Here is a 19,141-nt window from a genome sequence, read left to right as displayed (position 1 = left end):
ATAGAAATGTCTAATAGCCATTGGACAAATGAGTTTGGAGTCTAGGGAGGTGGTTCATGGCTGAAAATATTGGCGTCATGACATAGAGAGGGTCTTTAAAGCCATGAGACTAGATAAGATCACCAAAGAGTTAGTAGAACTGGGTGCATCTGGAAGATGAAAAGAAACCAGCAATGGATACTGATAAGGCATAGTGAGGTCAGAGAAAACAGAAGTTTTAAAAATTACTTCAAAGAAGAGAAAATGACTATGTCAAAGAATTATGTTAGGTCAAGAAAGATGAGGAACAGAGACTTAAGCATAGGGTTTTATTAATTAAAGAACATTGGTAATCTTGACAGGAGCAGTTATGGTAGAATGCTGGAGGTAAGAGCCTAAAAGGTGAACTCTCTTCTTCCCACCTTTATCTTTGGAGTGAGTTCAAGAGAAAATGGAAGGAAAATAAGTAAAGACAGCAAATAATAGCACAAACAACACTCGAAAAATTTTATATAGAAACTGGATGAAGGCCAGAAGGAGAGGAAATTTTTAGAGTTTTGTTTTGTTTTGTTTTGTTTTCTTTGGGAGGGAAAATACCTGCATGCTTATATGCTAATGGAAAAAATACATTAGAGGCATGGGCGGGGGTATATACAACCCAGATGGACTGGTTACCCTTCTCTATAATATCTTAAGAGAGCCACCCCTTAAGAGGCATGAAGTTTCCTCATAGGGGATTCAGGTTTCTATTAAAGTAAATGTTGGAAGAATGTTCAGGAAGGAAAATAGTATACAGGGGATTTTGTTAATAATGGATTATGAATTCCAGAGGTCACAGTAAAAGATTTCACAGAGCAGGGAAGGATGGGAATTAGGGCAGAAAAGGAAATGTACAGAATTCTATGGGGATTGGAATAAAAGGGATGAGGGATGACCTAGATGTCTGGAGTTGATTGAGGTGACTGACAGATGTAAATTAAACAGCGAGGTATGTCTTTAGTGGACCAAAACAAGTATTGATGACACAGTGAACGTTAAGGGCTAGAGAGTGCTGTGTCTGGGGAACACTTCTTCCTCCCTTTATGTATGGCAGGCACAACTCAGCATTTAACCAAGCTATGGACTGGGTAGTGGCCTTTTCTCCCCTATCTCTTAGACTCCAAGGAGACTGCTCAGTTGCCAGTGCAGCAAGAAAAGACAGACTTTTCTCCAGGTCTTCATTTCACTGCTTAAAAAAAAAAAAAAAAAAAAAAAAGTCAGCTTTTTGGTGCTATGAGATTTGTCAGGCAGCCCACACTGCCTATGCTGTGATCATTTACCTTTCATGGAGCTGATTATTTGGTAACATTCTCTTGACACATTTCAAAAAAGATTTTCATGTAAAATCCAAATGCATTTAATTCTATCTTGTCATAGTAAAACTGCACAAAGTCATCAAATCAAAAGCCTCCCCACTCTACCATGCTTAAACAAAAATCCAGGATTGACATAAATCCAGAGGATCTTTGCACATCATAAAAAAGGTTCTCCCTTTTCCCTATTGTCACCCCTGTAAAAAATGTTTTTCCAGAAATATTTCCTAGACAGCAGAGATGAGTGAAAAAGAAAATCAGTCCCGATTAGAGCATGTATACTATATAAAAAGTATTTTACTCTGTGATAATTGTATTGACAATTTTATGCCTTAGTAAAATCAAAATAGTGTACAAAAGTCACTCCAAGAAGAGTGCAGAGCTTCTGCTTAGATCCCACAAACTGGAGTTTTTAAATTAAAGAGGAGTATTCTTAATTTGCTGCTTTGAACTGCCAAGTGGCCAAGCATGTTTGCCGGAACTGCAAGAGGCAAACTGCTCAAGAAATTTCCCTAGAAATTTAAGAACTATTTGCTTAAATTATGGCATTTAGTTGCCCTCTTGTTTGAGGCTGAGGGGTTGACAAAATGATTTTTAGTGTACATAATGGCAAGTTATGTTATAGCAATTTATGTTTAAAGATGAGAGGAAAGAATTCTAACTACAACAACCTTTGACATGTGCAAGTGCTTACTCCTGAAGATTGATTTTCATTTTACTAATGAGACCAGAGGTGACACCATGACCATGTGTATTGTAATAAGGAATTATGCATCAACCTGCTCATTCTGTTAGTACCTGTGATATCCTTGATTGCCTTTTGTAACTATTTCCAAGTCCTCTTAATGCCATGAAATCTCTTTCCTCACCATAGTCCCAGAAATCATAACAGGGGACATGGAGTCAGCTATGGCAGTGGACCTTAACCCTTGGGTGGAATATGAATTTAGAGTGGTGGCCACCAATCCAATTGGGACTGGAGATCCAAGCACCCCATCTCGAATGATCCGCACAAATGAAGCAGGTAAGAATTTTGGAGAGTCAGAATTCAATTTGGCATGCCTATAATCACTTTGAAAGCAAGTTGAATTAACCATGGTTGTTTGCTTTATTTAGTATAATTTTTGCTGATTCATTTACCTAGACATCATAAAATTATTTCCTTTAAAATAATTCTTTCATTTTGTTTTCAGATCTTTTTCTCCTTATTTCCACTAATGCATCTAGATGCTTCAATTTCCTCCCAACCTTAGTACTCATTTTCAAGTTACCATGAAATTGAAGCAGTTAGTTTTTTTTTTCTAATTATATACTCATTCAATATAGCAATTCCATAAAATTCAGAATAGATAGGACCACCCTCTTTTTCTCCAGTGATAACAATTAGCTGTAATTGCAGTGAACTTCCTTAGAACCCTTTATGTTGCCCTTCACTATCCGACCTGGCATAAATTATACTCTGCAAAGGCAAACATCATCTTAACTTGCCTACTGCTTGACATCTATGTATACAATAAACATCCATCTGCTTCCTGACGGAAAATACAGCATCCTTCTGGCTTTTTGGAATGAAGTATCTCTAAAATGTTTCTAATAGTCACATAAGGGAATTAACAGCTTTATTTAAAAACAAATTTTAAAATATCTTGCCCAGGGACACCTGGGTGGCTCAGTCATTAAGTTTCTGCCTTCAGCTCAGGTCATGATCCCAGCGTCCTGGGATGGAGCCCCACATCAGGTTTTATGCTCACCAGGGAGCCTGCTTCTCCCTCTCCAGCTCCCCGCTGCTTGTGTTCCCTCTCTCGCTGTCTCTCTCTGTCAAATAAATAAATAAAATCTTTAAAAAAATAATATCTTGCCCAGCATCTGGAGAAAGAAAATTAAAGAAAAAATTTTAGTTAAATGTTTGACTACTTTGAACAAAGTTTTATTGAGATTTATCTCTTATGTCCTTATAAAATTGTATAAATTGTATATTAAATAGTGTGCAATAGGGCATTAGCTTAGGCAAACACAAATGTCAATAATGTTGATGAAAACAGAGAAAAGGGGGTAGATTGCAGATACAGGGAGGGAAAAAACAAATTTTAATATTTTTACACTCGATAACATATGAATCTCAGTAATCATTAGAATATAAGTGCACTGAGAATGAGGATATATGTCTAATTTTTTAGTGTTCAGCACCTAAAACAGTGTCTGGCACTGGTACTACATATGTTTTTGTTGAAAGATTAAAAGGGAATATTTCTTTTTTCCTTCCTACCCACACCAGTACCTAGGTGAGAGATACATATACATAGAAGACTAAGAATTAACTGTCCATTTTGTATTATAGTTATAGAATTGGGCCAAAAAATGTGATTTGTGATTTCTTACAAATTGAACAAAGCTTATAATAATTAAAATAAACTACAAAAAGAGTTGATTCTTTCTCTAAAACACACTAGGTCTGATCCTTTAAAAGAAAAAGAGAGAGAGAAAAAAAAAGACCAAATGGTTAATTTATTGTACTAAGTGGGAATAACTATAAAAAAATATTCAAATTATTTCTATATAAAAATTAAGCAACCAGGAAAATAAAAGATAAAATAGCCTAAATATGTTGGAAAAGATTCATTCACAGAAATCTAACTTTTCTGCTTTTGTGATTTGCTTAGTACAAGTTGTTCTTTCTGCTACTTTTCAATAGTATGAATTTTAAATTGAACATTAATTGCCTGGTTAGATTTTCATACATTCATAAATCAACCATGCTTTCATTGTGTACAGGTGTTCACTAATTAAGAGTATAACAGGTTAGTCATTCCTCATTTTATGTACTTACTATGCAGATATTGAAATGACTGCCAATATTAGTACTTATGCTCACACATTTTCTAAAAAGAAATGCCTTATTTTGCATATTGTTAATTGTGTTTAAACAAAGGCAAAGATTACTGTCTAATTCAGAGGCTCTCTATAAATATTCATTTTGAAAATAAATAATCCATTTAGGATGAATAATCCTTTTAGACTTTGTATAGTACAAATCTCTTTGCACTATTAAAAAAGATTATAGCAAAAACACTTCTACTTTTCATGCTAAATTGCATTCAGATGATACATTCTGAAAGACTTGTCCCTCATCTCTTCCAGCAGCTACCTCGATCATATAGTTCCTGCCTCTTTATTTTATCATGAGTTCTATACACATGGCATACTTTAGTCCATTAAAATCTCATGGAAGAGAAAAGAAATAGCATGAAAAATTGAAAGTTGAGGAAGGCTTTTACTGCTTACTTTATGCTTCTTGTACTTTGGTACCACAAAGGGCTAAAGCTACTAATGGTGCTGAACCAAGGGTTGAGTTTTGTGCCTGTTTTATCAGGCAGCACAGATTAAAAGGGACACAAATATCCTGAGATGTGCTCTCAAGTGACACATTCTTCATCTTTTAAGTACATGTCCTGTATTTAATAGATGATGCAGTTCTAATGGACCAAGTAATCTCTGAAAATCAACAGAGCTACTTGTAAGAGAAAAGATGTCACATTCAGATATTGAGTTGATGGGGCACCTGGGTGACTCAGTTGTTAAGCGTCTGCCTTCGGCTCAGGTCATAATCACACAGGGTCCTAAGATCGAGCCCCGCATCGGGTTCCCTGCTCAGCAGGGAGTCTGCTTCTCCCTCTCCCACTCCCCCTGCTTGTGTTCCCTCTCTCACTGTGTCTCTCTCTGTCAAATAAATAAATAAAATCTTTAAAAAAAAGATACTGAGTTGAAAGTTTTATGTTCCTTTAAGATTCCCCTATTTACTAGAATATTCTAAATCCAAAGGCAGGTTTAGTAAAGCATTTTTACTTTGGAATTATTTCTTTCCCACACACCAAAAAAAGTTCATTTTTATTTGCAATTTCCCCTCGGGTATATTTTGAATTTTACTCAAGGGTATGTTTTGAATTTTGCAGCCATCAGAATACCCCTAGCAGCCAATAAGTATAAGATAAATTGGTTCAGTCTGATTTCTTATTATTAGAATATCAAAATAATATACATATATGTTTTTTACTTTGATGTAAATTTGTATTTATTTATTTATAGTACAATTTTCTTACAAGTTTTAGTTAAATGATATAGATGGATAGATAAATGATTGATAGATATAGATAGATACATAGATAGAGAGATAGATAGATAGAACCCTGTGTTTAATTTTGGAAATGTGTTACTATCATCAAACCAGTATATGATTTTGGGTTAGGTAATGGAAATGCTTTCTCCATCATTTAAAAAGAGAACACTCAAGAGAAAAAAAAATCACATCTTAGGAAATGAAATTGAAATACATACTATAATAAAAATGGAAAAATGTGTAAAAATGAATACAACAGTAATTCTCCCATTTAATTGAACTTTAATATTCCATAAGTTATGTATTTATTTTTTTAAAGATTTTATTTATTTATTTGAGAGAGAGAAAGCATGCGCGTGCATGAGCAGGGTGAAGGGCAGAGGGAGAGAGAGAGAGAGAGAGAGAATCTCAAGCAGACTCCACAGAGAGTGTGGAGCCTGACAGGGAACTCAATCTCACAACCCTGAGATCATGACCTAAGCCAAAATCAAGAGTCAGATGCTTAATGGACTAAGCCACCCAGACACCCTACAAGTTATGTATTTATAATCTAACTGTTGAAAGATAAATGAAAAGGAGACAAGATAGAGTTAAATGATGTAACCTATTATCTAAAAAGGTTTGGTCTTCTCTGTAATATAAAATGTCTATTATTATCAAAGTTTTTGTTATAAATCTCAATATTTGCAGTTCTTTATTTCAAATTATGATGAAATAGATTGAGAGTGAAAGAAAAAGAGAAAAGAAGGTTCTATCTTCTAGCTGTAATTAGGAATTTGAGTTTTGGAGTTAGGCAGATCTGGATTAATGTTCTCTGCTGTTTACTAGCAGTGAACATAGGTAAGATATATACCTTGTTCAAGGCTCAATTTTCTCACCTATAAAATGGAAACAGAATCACAACCTACTCCATTGGCTCATTTTATTAAGTAAGATAATGCACGCTAACAGCTTAGCATAGTGCCTGGCACATCTTGAATGCTTACTATTAGCCATTTGTCATCATCATCATCATTATCATCATGAAATTGAGTTATTTTTTTGTTCAATGAAAATTTAAACAATAATAATCATGCATGTCACTTTTTTCATATTGCGGAAATATTTTCAGGTTAAACATCTTTTTGTTGATATAGTAAGAGTCACCCAGTCTCTTGGCTTGCATCAGGCTCCTACAAGATGCCCTCCTATTGAGAAGTCTCTGCTCAGACTGTATACCAGCAAGTCTGGGCACTCAGCCCACCTGATGGCTTGGGAGTCAAGAAAGCCTTTCAGAATGTGGTGCACAGTACAGAGCATGCCTCTCCTCTAAATTTCTGTCTCCATCTCTGTTTAGCTTTACCATGCTGTATTTGTTATCTAGCCAGGTATCAGTCTGTAAGTGGATTGTGATATTGTCCCAACATGTGGTCATTTTCTTTGCTTATAGGATAGACAAAACAAAAGGAGCCGAAAAAAATAAGTGTCAAATGAAAGAACTTGCTTAAAAAATATGTTCCACATTCATATAGCTTTCCAGTTGCTTAACACATTGTATTCTGACCTGCCATTCTTTTTTGACTCTGAAATGGAAAATGACACACACATATTTCAGGCCACACAAGGCAAAATATTTTTTCTATGTTTAATAGATTAATGCTTGACCAGATAAATAGGAATATCAAGTAGACAATCAGATAAATATCTTTCTTAGCCTTAGCACTTTCTGCACTATCATAGTTATGTAATTGGTTTACTATACAGACTGAACTCCATAGAATTTAAACAGAATAGTTTTATTCTTCTCCCATCATTGTTCTCCATTACGCTTCATCTGATCTCTGACTTCAGCCCCAACGATATATATCCAAGGCACTTTTAGGTATTAGGGCAGTCTCATTTTCAAGTATTAAAAACTTCCATTTTAATTTAAATAAGAACTTTAATCTCACATCCAGTTCCACGCTTTCTCTTCCTCTATCCAAAGGCCTGACCCAAGAGCTGTGATTTGTCTTTTCTTTCTTCTTTTCACTTCTTCCCTCACCTTCCAGCTGCTGTGTCAGGCACTTCCCAGGCCAGATAAGAAGAAGAAAACTGCTTAAGTGGTACAATTTGTAATACTCGCATGGGTGTTGAGTGCAATATGTGACAGTATTTGTCCATATGCTGCTTCTTTCTCTTACAGGATACATTGGGTTCTTTGGAGACTATCTTATCCTCTAGCAGGCAGCTTAATTGGATGTGATCCCAACAAGCCTATTTAAACTTAGCTTCCCTAGTGTCCACTTGATGCATAGTAATCACATTCCTGACCTGCCAAATTCTGTGTTCTCAAAGCTATTTTGGTCTCAGCTCTGGTAGTATAGCATGGGACTGGGTCATATTACAACATTCTAAAGCTCAACAGCATTCAGCCAGGGTGTAAGACATAAGCATCTGTACTTTCTGCAGCAGTGTTTTCCTCCTCTTCTCACTTAGCTTGAGAGGGAAATGACACACTCATTTCTCTTCTTTCGACAGCTAAGGGTGGAAGGAGATGCCATAGTGCATTTATCTACTAAGTTGACAACCTTCTTCCAAAGCCTTCCTTGTGCTAAAATCCTACATATACAAGCTAGAGGTGGGTAATGGAAAAGGATCATAAAATTTGGTTTCTCTGATTTTTAGCAATTCTGTGGTTTTGTCTAGCCAACCTCACATTAGCAATTGAGGTTACATCTGACTTATCTCAAGTTGAGAAGTCTCATTTAATTTTCTATTACAGTTTCTTTCACTGTACATTATCTCCCTACTTCTGAAAGGATCTTGCTTTGTTCTTATTTGTATCTTCACAGTTCTTATCCATGATAATTACTTAGGAAATTTCATTGAGTTCAAAAATTATGGAAAAAACACAATAAAATACTATTATAATATAAGATGGGGTTGAATTAGTTTTCTCTGGGGTTATGTATTTTGGCCTTGTAAACAGCATTTAATGGGACTTTGAAGGCCAGACCAAATGGGACTTAGGCAGAATTATTTATAGGGGACAATTAGAAAACCCACTGTTGTCAGGCACTGGTGTGTGCAGAGAAAAGACAGAAAGCTATAGGATTTTTAAAGGTCTTTCCAGTATATGTTTCCAAGAAAATATTATATTAAAAAATTAAGCACCCAACTGAAATAATTAAGAATATCTAAAAGAAAATACTATTAAACTAAGCAGACAGTATTTTTAAATCATGAAACTACTTCAGTCCAGGCAAGTCTTTTTTACAAAATATATTCAAGAAATGGGTCTCCATTTTCAGAGGCACTTTGCAGGCAGAGACGGCGATTTTAACAAAAACCTTTATAAAAGAGGTCTGGCTAATTTTTAGGCATATCCTTTTCTGATTAATAGCAAAGGGATGGAATAGCAGTAGAAGACTTGAACATGAAAGATAAAAGGGCAATGAAAAGTTGTTAACCCAGGAGTAAATGTGAGACACTCAAGTATGACTTTTCATATCTTCTTAGTCCCCATAATACCATAAACCAGTGATAAAACAAGAACCATGTTCCAGGCTCTATGCTAAGTACTTGCGTCATTTAATTGTCACATAAACCCTCTAAAGCAAGAAGTGTTTATCCTCATTTTACAAATGAGAAAACAGAGTTAGAAAGTTTTAAAAACTTGCACAAGGTTACCAGTTAAGAGGTAAAGCTGGGATTCTAAACTTCCACCAGAAACAATGATTTCAAGTTATCTGCCTTCCCTACTCCCTTCTTCCTCTTGCTTTTTCCTTCTCCTCTTTTGACCACATGCATCAATAAATCTTATTCAAAGGTTATTTTACCAATACTCTGCTCTTACTTCCTGTGGACCCATATAAATGAAGCTAGGAGAATATGAGTTGAGGTAAACACCATTTATTGCATATATTAACCTCCTGTACTTTTGACTGTTGCCATTTGAGAAGATTCATAAATCAGAGAAATCTTATATTTTCTTTTTTTTTTTTAAAGATTTTATTTGACAGAGAGAGACACAGTGAGAGAGGGAACACAAGCACGGGGGAGTGGGAGAGGGAGAAGCAGGCTCCCTACTTAGCAGGGAGCCCTGTGTGAGGCTGGATCCCAGGACCCAGGGATCATGACCTGAGCTGAAGGCAGACGCTTAATGACTGAGCCACCCAGGCGCCCTGAGAAATCTTACATTTTCTAAAATAACTCTTTTGTAAATAAAAAATGGTATATTGCCTAGATTTCCAAATGGAAACAAACTGAGCTAAAACTGAAAGCATAATTCCCATGGTACTATCAAAACAATATTATTCAGATTTCAAAGAGGATAACCTCTTTCAAGATTACATATGCATAGACTCAATGCTGGACTTTTACTAATGTTTATCATAAAAGATAAACCTAATGTTTATCATAGAAGTCTTCACCGGTTTTCTTTTTGAAATCTAAGTAGATGATAACATTAGGTAATATTTATAAATTATAGTTCCAGGCACTATAATAAATAATTTTGAAAAATAACCTTAAAAAGTAGGTACTAGGGCGCCTGGGTGGCTCAGTTGGTTAAGCGACTGCCTTCGGCTCAGTTCATGGTCCCGGAGTCCCCAGATCGAGTCCCACATCGGGCTCCCTGCTCAGCAGGGAGTCTGCTTCTCCCTCTGACCCTCTTCCCTCTCGTGCTCTCTCTCTCTCTCATTCTCTCTCTCTCAAATAAATAAATAAAATCTTTAAAAAAAAAAAGTAGGTACTATTATCTCTGTTAGGCAACTGAAGGACAACAAAGTTAAGAAATATTTTTAGCCAACCAGCTAGAATGGTAAGACTGAGATCCAAACCCAGACCATTCTCACTCCCACAAAAACACATTTCAATTTGTGCATATCACCTTATCTATCTTATTGATAGGAGTAAAAGCATTATTTGAACTCTTAAGGAAACACCACTGGTACTTTTTGTTTTGGAAACTCTTTAAGCTTAACTAATCTTATAAAATGAACTTAAATGATAGTTAACTGAAATATTTGTGTGCTTGCCAAATACTTCAATTCAGGTCAGAAAAAATGTGTTTGTTTGTTTATTAATTTCCCTCTTGACTTCCACCATTCCTGTCTAAACAACCTCTCTTCCTTCTTCCTACTCTTTTGCATTTTTCTTTTCAAACCAGTTGCTGGATTACCATTAAACTCTTAAATTACATGGCCTCTCCCAGGTCTCTAAGAAAGCTTTATCATTTAATAAGCTGTGTAAACATCTACTGTAATAGACAATAGAAGTTTTTTCAGGAAAAAGAAGAGATTGGTAAACAATTTCATCCCCTCTTCTTTTGTTTAGTTTAATGCAAGTTAAAGCATGTTATTAGCATGATTGACTTTGTTCAAACTATTATACTTAGAGTTCTTTGAGATTCAGGCTTAAAGTCATGCATGCTTAAACTAAGGTACTATAGTTTGGTCACTCTGAGTGTTTATAATATTTCCAGTGCATAAGGTGAAAAGAGACAATAGTCTACATTTCAACATGCCAAATAAGGCACTAAAATAGCAAGGCATTTGCAGCTTGTGAGAAAAGTGTTAATAACATTATCCATTTATGGAACAGCATTGCTCAGAAAGAAACTCAAAAGAATCAGAGTTTAACCCATTAATCATGCATGTAAATTTGATTCTCTAAGCTAATGAGCTCATGACATTTATCAGTAGCCAACCAAAAGAAAAAAGCATCTAGCTGCTTAATTCTAAATCAGATTTTCATTAATTATATTGAAAATATATTTGCTTTTTCAATAAATATGTATTTCTCTGAACACAATGAAAGCATTTATTAGATGTTTGATTATATTAATTTCATGGTTCTAACAAGAATTATAGAACTTTTATACCACAAAGGCTCTGAAGGATTGTCAAATCCCTATATACCAAGAATATGTTGTTTTATAAATAAAAGGATATAAATAAAATCAGTAGACTCTGAAGTATTGACTGCAGAGATATCTTGAAAAGGAAATGAATTCAGCATAGGTTCCACAGGTTCCACTGATCATCTGCATGCAATTAGGAAATTTAAGCCAATTAGGAGTACCCAATGCAAACATTGTGATCCTGATAACAAAACACAATGCCTGATGCCTAGCTATTAAAGCCTTAATATTTCCTTTTCGTTTGTTTGCTTTTCCAGTTTTATTGAGATATTATTGGCATATAACACTATATTAGTTTAAGGTATACAACATAATGATTTGATATAAGTATATATTGTGACGTGATTCCACAGTAAATTTATTTAACATCCATCACTTCACATAGCTATAATTTTTTCCTTGTGATATGAATTTTTAAGATCTATTCTTTCAGCAACCTTCAAATATATAATACAGTATTGTTAACTATATGCGATATGCCCAGAACTTCACATTTATCTTATAACTGGAAATTTCTACCTTTTAACCACCTTCACCCATTTCCTCCACCCCCATCCACCACCTCTGGCAACCATCAGTCTATTCTGTTTCTAGTAGCTCCATTTTTTTAGACCCCACATGTAAGTGAGATCATATAGTATTTGTCTTTCTCTGTCTGGCTTATTTCACTTAGCAGAATGCCTTCATTTATGGCTAAATATAATATTCTAGCATTTATATTTTCTTTATCCATTCATCCATAGATGGACACTGAGGTTGTTCCTATGGCTTTGAAGCCTTAAGTTTTCTATTAGTAGTTTCTATTATATCTAGTGAGCTTTTTTAAATTTAAGGATAGTTGATGTTTATAGACATATACTATTAAAACACAGTGAACTGTTAATGCCTTATTTTGTGTCATTTATTGTACATTAAAATTGAAGGTAGTGTGATAAAAAGAGGATCTTATTCTTTACATTAAACTGATATGGGCTATCCTCTCTTGAAAAGAATTTAGCAGCAATAGGAAAATTTTAAAGACTGCTTTCAAATAATAAAATAAATTTTCTAATCTGGGTCATTTATGTATACTGCAATGATGAAATTACCCACAGGAAAGCAAATCACATCATAGAAAGTGTTACTTTGCTTTCTTGTTTCCTCAAAGTAGAAATTTTCACCGAATTTTTTACTAGCATCTTCTCATTTTTTTTTACTTAAAAAAATTAAAAATTTTGAAAAATCTAAAAATGTTTTCTAAAAAATAAAAGCATTAATGGACTGTGGAACAGTATTACCAAAGCTTCAGAAGAAAAGATCAACTTCAAATAGTCACTTGTATTTTATTCTACTCATATCTTTCAAATGACCTTCAAGAGATATTCCCTAGAGAGCATACAGCCTACCCTCCAACTCTAAGTTAAAGGTTCCATACATCCTCTTTTTGGATGATGTTTGATAGCTGAATAAATTAGAAAAGAATCTTCAGTGCCTAGTCTTTCCATAACATCCATGATCATAGGGAAATTATCCTCAAAGAAGAAGATTCAAAATCCTAAGTTTAGGGACTAAAGTTAGTGATTCCAATGTAATAGATGAAGTAGGTGGCTCTGTTAGATAATATGCATAATATTATTTAACTGTTAGTTGTCAGAGATGAATATGAAGTGTGTGTGTGTTCCTTTGTATTTTTTTTACAAACAAATGACACTATGAGAAGCCATAGTCACACCATATCAACAAATTAACTTGCTTATATATTTGTTTGACCGTGCATTAATGATCACAACATTCAGAACTCTGAGATCACCCACTGAGAGGATATTTGGAAACTTAGATCTCTGTTCTTTTATGCATACAGTTAAACCAGCTCCAGTCCTGTGTGCCTTACCTATACCATGGACCAGAAAATAAATTTAGAACTAGAATGATATAACCGTGGTTTGGGGACATGGTGTCAAAACAAACTAATACATCATAGGTTGTCATATTTAGCAATAACTATGACTACTAATAAAAAACTCAAGTTAATCAATGATTTGCTTGCTCTTTATATAAATTAGGACACATTCACAGTTATTGTTCTAACACCATTTTTGCTCAGTTGAATTTCTTGTGATTTCTTGAATGAGAGGCAAAGGAATATCCAATTCCATTTAATTCTGAGAAAACTCATGAGCGTGAACTCCACATGTGAATAAGTGAATAATTTTTATATATATAAAAATAATATAGAAAATAAAAATAAATATATATATCCTTCTACATGAGCATGAGCAAGACAAGAACTCTTGTTCAGTTTGGACCCTGGTGAATAAAGGTCTTTATTTCAGTGGAGCCAATTATATATTCACAGACTTTTCTCTCCCACCTCCCTAGTGCAAGGAGAATTTTTTTTTTCCTTTCTCGTGGAACATAAATTCCACATCAGTTTTTCTGGTACATAAAATGCTTTTTGACTATCTACCAGTAATTAATAGCCTTTCATCCAAGTAGGTAATATATGGGAGTGAATTTATTGTTTATGAGTATATCAATATCATTTAAAAACTATATGCAAGGATATAAAGGCAACACTGAAGTGTAAAATTGTTAATGCAGACTCATAGCCTGGAAAATGATTTCTTTTAATAGTTTTCTTCATTTAACCGTTCTTCATTTGAAAATGTTCCCTTTCAACTGCAGATTTTGTGGCTTGGTGCAGTGAAGGAGAAATTTATTCTTTTGAGATATTTATTCTTTAATAGTTATTCATTTGAAAAAGTTTCACTGGGTGCTTATATATTTTGTAGTTTGCAAAGAGATTCATTTTTGATAGTTCTTTTTAATGTTTATTTATTTAAATAGGTTCTCATCTATGGAACTGTTGTCAAATTTCTTTAAATTTGGGAGTTCTGGTAAAACAGTACTAGGTCAACCTGTGGACTTTCTTGGAGCTCTGCAAGCCCTGAGACCACAGAAGAGTCACATCATTAGAAAGGAGACAATTTGTAGAATGAAATTTAACCATTAGTAGATGTCCTTAACTTTAGTGTTTTTGGGATTTCAGCCTTACTACCACAGAGCATTTACATGAGGACTGGTTTGGTAATGTATTATGTGGCCATGAAAAATATATATCAAACTCTCCCACATAAATTTGAAAGCAGGGTATCTGTCACAAACATTTTGTCTTAATATTGAATATGGCCACTCTAACTTCAAACAAATTTTGATCGTTTGTTTTGGGATTTTACAGAACCTGAGTCAGGTCATAATATGTTCTTATGGGGCTCTTAAATTAAGTATCTATTTATTGTCCTCACTCTGGCCCATTTTTAATCCACAGTTCCAAAGACAGCACCCACCAATGTAAGTGGAAGAAGTGGAAGAAGGCATGAGTTAGTCATAGCCTGGGAGGTAAGAAAGCCTGTACTCAGATGTCAGAACTTGTTGATTCCTTAGGAAATAAGGCTACATATATAGGATCTGTATTTGGTACAAAGAGACTGAATAATTTCTGCTTAAATGAGGTTAAGAGACACTTTGACCATATATTACTCAGATGAGTATTGCCAACATGAACCTGTCTCATTTCATACTCAACCCCAGCTGACTTTTCTCCAAGTCTAAAGTATGTCTTCCTGTCATATAGGCTATCTCAGAATAAAGTTTGAATAATTAAAACAGATCCTCTCACAAACTACTTCAGGTGTTTGTTTGGCTTAGTTTTACATATAATTATTTCACAATTAAATAGCACCCTTACTAAAACCATTGGGGAGGAAGGAAATGACCACCAGTGCTTTTGTGGCACAGTGCCTGGGTTATCTCATTTAACCCATAAAGCAACCCTATTAGTAAAGATAATAATTTTTCCTCATTTTAAAAATTATGAAACTGAGGCACAGTTTAAGTACTCTTCCTAATCAGCAGTAGAATTGGGACTTCAATTGTGTTCTCTTGTCTCTATCACCATGTGTTCTCTGAAGTTTCTTCTATAAAGGAGGCAGGGAAGAGGGGTGTAAGAGATACATTTATTTCCCATGAAGCCACTTTCCTTTCATTGATGTTAGATTACCTTATTATCAAATATAACATGTAGCTTACAGAATTATGCCATAGAACATGAAAATGTAAAGGAGATGGAATGTGTCTACTGGAGCAAAGTGAACAAATCCACTATAGTCTCTAAAACAATGATCAAATGTACAGAAAAACGTTTCCCAGTAAGAAATCTTCCATGAGCATATACTCTGTTCTGCTATTCTGTCCATCCCTCTCTTCAGTAAAAGTTTATTTCTGATTTTTTTACTTCTGCAGAGGAATTAACTTCCCAGTACCTGAACTTCACTGAGGTCAAATCTCTCTAAAGAGAACTTCCTTCCCTAGTAGCTTCACGTCTTAGCCCCAGCTGCTAAAACAAGAATACCATGGCCTGGTGGTGACTTATGAATGACAGAAATGTATTTCTCACAGTTCTGGAGCCTAGAAATTTAGGATCAAGTCACCAGCAGATCCCAGGCTGGTGAGAGCCATCTGGTTGAGATTTCTACCTCATATTTGGTTATAAGAGTTAAATGGTTAACAGATGGCTATTTTCTCACTGTACCCTCACAGAGGGGCTAGAGGGTCACTACTCCCATTCATAAGGGCTCTGCCTTCGTAATTTAATAACCTACCAAAATCCTCATCACACTGGGGGTTAGGATTTCATTATATGAATTTTGGTGGGATATAAAAGCTTGGTCTATAGAACTTTGATATAATAGGCTTTGTCTCTCTTCCTCTACTCAATACAGTTTTTCCTGAAATCAAAATTCAAAAGAAAAAAAACATGTTTCAGCAAGTATTTATTGGGTATCTATGTGTCAAGCATCAGCTAGGTAGTGGTTGGTGACTGCTCCTTTGACTAACTAGTCAATCACAGTTACTCCTTTCTATGCTGTAGAGTTTGCGCCTGGTTAACACATTTAAATGTAAGCATATAGTATAACAATTACTTGAACAAATATTCTTTTCTATTTTTTTCACATTAGTAAAACACAAAAGCAAATGAAAAAGAAAACACTACAAAAAAAGGTCTTACATTAATATTTCCTGTTTTTTCTGCACAAAGGTCTCTGCAGAGCACTTCTAGCAACAGATTTTTCTGACCACCAGACCGACAGTTTTCCCCAACATGCTACATTCTAGTGTGGAATGTTCATTTTCATATACATGACTAAATAGTTTAAATTTGTTTCACTTCAAGAGTTTTCAGTACCCTTGATACTCTTCTTAAATACTAACTGATATTATTTAAATTTTTATCTTTTGCTTTAAACCCCTTTTAAGTTTCCAAAGACTACTAAGTGATTGTGCTATATTGGCTTCCAGGGTAGCATTACACACTTGAAAGTCTCCTTTTCTCTGGTTATCCATAATTTAAAAAAAAATAATAAAGTTTGGAAGAAGTGGCTTTTTTAATCAGTTATTTTGCTGATAATTAATTGCATTTTTCTTCTTTAGCCAGTATCTGAAGAGTTTCAGAATGGGGAAGGCTTTGGCTATATTGTGGCTTTCAGGCCCAATGGAACACGTGGCTGGAAGGAAAAAATGGTGACATCCTCTGAAGCTTCAAAATTCATTTATCGAGATGAAAGTGTTCCTCCTCTCACTCCCTTTGAAGTGAAGGTTGGCGTTTATAACAATAAAGGAGATGGACCTTTCAGTCAGATTGTGGTTATCTGCTCAGCTGAAGGAGGTCAGTTTCTTTATCCCTATTATTTACATTCCACACTTTATTATGGGTGATATATGGATGTTATATCGATGAGACATTTTTGCACACATATCAGAAAATACAGATATACCAAAAGAAAATAAAACTAATCCATATTTTCATTATACTTTTTAGATATATTGTTCCAAATAATTTTTTATTTAAAAAAATTTGAGCATTCCACACATGTTGCCTTATGTTCTTCACTCCTAAACAATATATGGCAAATATATTTTCATGATAACAATATTAATAACATCTACAGTGTATTCTTTCCTCTGGATAGACATTTAACCAATCATTCTTGGTTTTTAAATTTACACAATATTATATTTTAACCCACTAAATTTAAATGTATGTGAAATAAATTTAAATAAATACTCCATTTATGTGACCAATAAATATTTATTACTAACCTCATACACAAAACATCATACTGATAAGGAAGTATCAGACAGGGCTTTCTGTGGAAAATTTTTCACATATTACATCATGAAATTCCCATGAAAATCTTTTCCAATAGTCATTATTATCCCCATTATAGAGAAAGAAATTGAAGTTAAAAAGTTAAGAAACTTGCTAAAGGTTATACACCTTGTAACTGAAAATTAAACCCAAGTCTATCTAATCATTAAATCCTTGATTTTTCTCTAACATGCTGTTTTCATATGCATAACTACATTTAATTCTCAAGATAAAACTACTAGGTATGCAGGACTTACTAAGCAATATACCCATTTTACAAATGAGTAAACTGTAAAACTGTGATTTATTTATGGTTACACTCAGGTGGTAGTGCTGAAGTGTGAACTCAGCTTCATACAAAAATGCAATTTTCTTTTTTTCCCTTTAAATTTTATTCATTGTTATGTAAATAGCCACACATTACATCATTAGTTTTTGATGTAGTGTTCCATGATTCATTGTTTGTGCATAACACCCAGTACTCCATGCAGAACATGCCCTCTTTAATACCAATCACCAGGCCAACCCATCCTCCCACCCCCCTCCACTCTAGAACCCTCACTTTGTTTTTAGAGTCCATTGTCTCTCATGGTTCATCTCCCCCTCCAATATCCCCCCCTTCATTCTTCCCCTCCTGCTATCTTCTCTTTTTTTTTTTTTTTCTTAACATCTATTGCATTATTTGTTTCAGAGGTACAGGTCTGTGATTCAACAGTCTTACACAATCCACAGCACTCACCAGAGCACATACCCTCCCCAATGTCTATCACTCAGCCACCCCATCCCTCCACACCCCACCACTCCAGCAACCCTCAGTTTGTTTCCTGAGATTAAGAATTCCTCATATCAGTGAGGTCATATGATACATGTCTTTCTCTGATTGACTATTTCACTCAGCATAACATCCTCCAGTTCCATCCACATCATTGCAAATGGCAAGATCTCATTCCTTTTGATGGCTGCATAATATTCCATTGTATATATATACCACATCTTCTTTATCCATTCATCTGTCGATGGACATCTTGGCTCTTTCCACAGCAAAAATGCAATTTTCTGAAAGAGATAGTATGATAGATCTAATCCCCTAAGGTGAGTTTTTTCTCTTAGTCTTTCTTCTACTCAAGTGCAGAATTTCAACTGGCCCTGCTAGCAAAAACAATGCCTCATATTCCCTAAATTTGACAAATGATTGAGAAAATATTCCGCCAAAGATAGCACTCTTTTGACCTAATAAACATTATTAAGATAAACTGGAACTTTGATACTTTTTTGTACCCACTTATGTGACTTATTTAAATAACTTAAGAGAATTATCTTTTGGGTACTGTGAGCTAGATGGCATGGGCGGGGGGAGAAAATAAATAAGGTCATCTGAATATTGAAGCACAAAGATAGTATTTGATTTATGTAAGTTGCAGTTTTTCAATACAAGTTGCCCTGAGGTTTTTTAATATATAGCCAAATTCTGAAGCAGAAGCAGAAAGTTTATCCTAGTGTAATAATGATCAGGAAAGTGAAGAATTAAGTAATAACTAGGAATCATAAGTGTTCCAGTGAGATACCCAGGAACTTAGCATATCAAGTGTCTGATGTGTTTCCAGTTACAGCGGAGATACCATATT

General features: G+C 34.6%; 1 protein-coding gene across 1 annotated transcript in view; it reads left to right on the top strand.

Moving 5' to 3' along the window:
* The window catches only part of CNTN5 (contactin 5), a 1,400,310-nt gene that overhangs the window by 1,314,780 nt on the left and 66,389 nt on the right, over positions 1 to 19,141 (top strand). Inside the window, exons 20-22 of the mRNA XM_027581317.2 lie at positions 2,206 to 2,355; positions 14,637 to 14,707; positions 16,799 to 17,033. Coding sequence (XP_027437118.1) covers positions 2,206 to 2,355; positions 14,637 to 14,707; positions 16,799 to 17,033 — 456 coding nt within the window. The remainder of the gene's footprint in view (positions 1 to 2,205; positions 2,356 to 14,636; positions 14,708 to 16,798; positions 17,034 to 19,141) is intronic.

The sequence above is a fragment of the Zalophus californianus genome, chromosome 11 (assembly GCF_009762305.2).
Source record: "Zalophus californianus isolate mZalCal1 chromosome 11, mZalCal1.pri.v2, whole genome shotgun sequence".
NCBI classification, from domain to species: Eukaryota; Metazoa; Chordata; class Mammalia; order Carnivora; family Otariidae; genus Zalophus; species Zalophus californianus.
The sequence above is the reverse complement of the archived record's forward strand: the minus strand, read 5'-3'. Positions and strand labels throughout refer to the sequence as shown.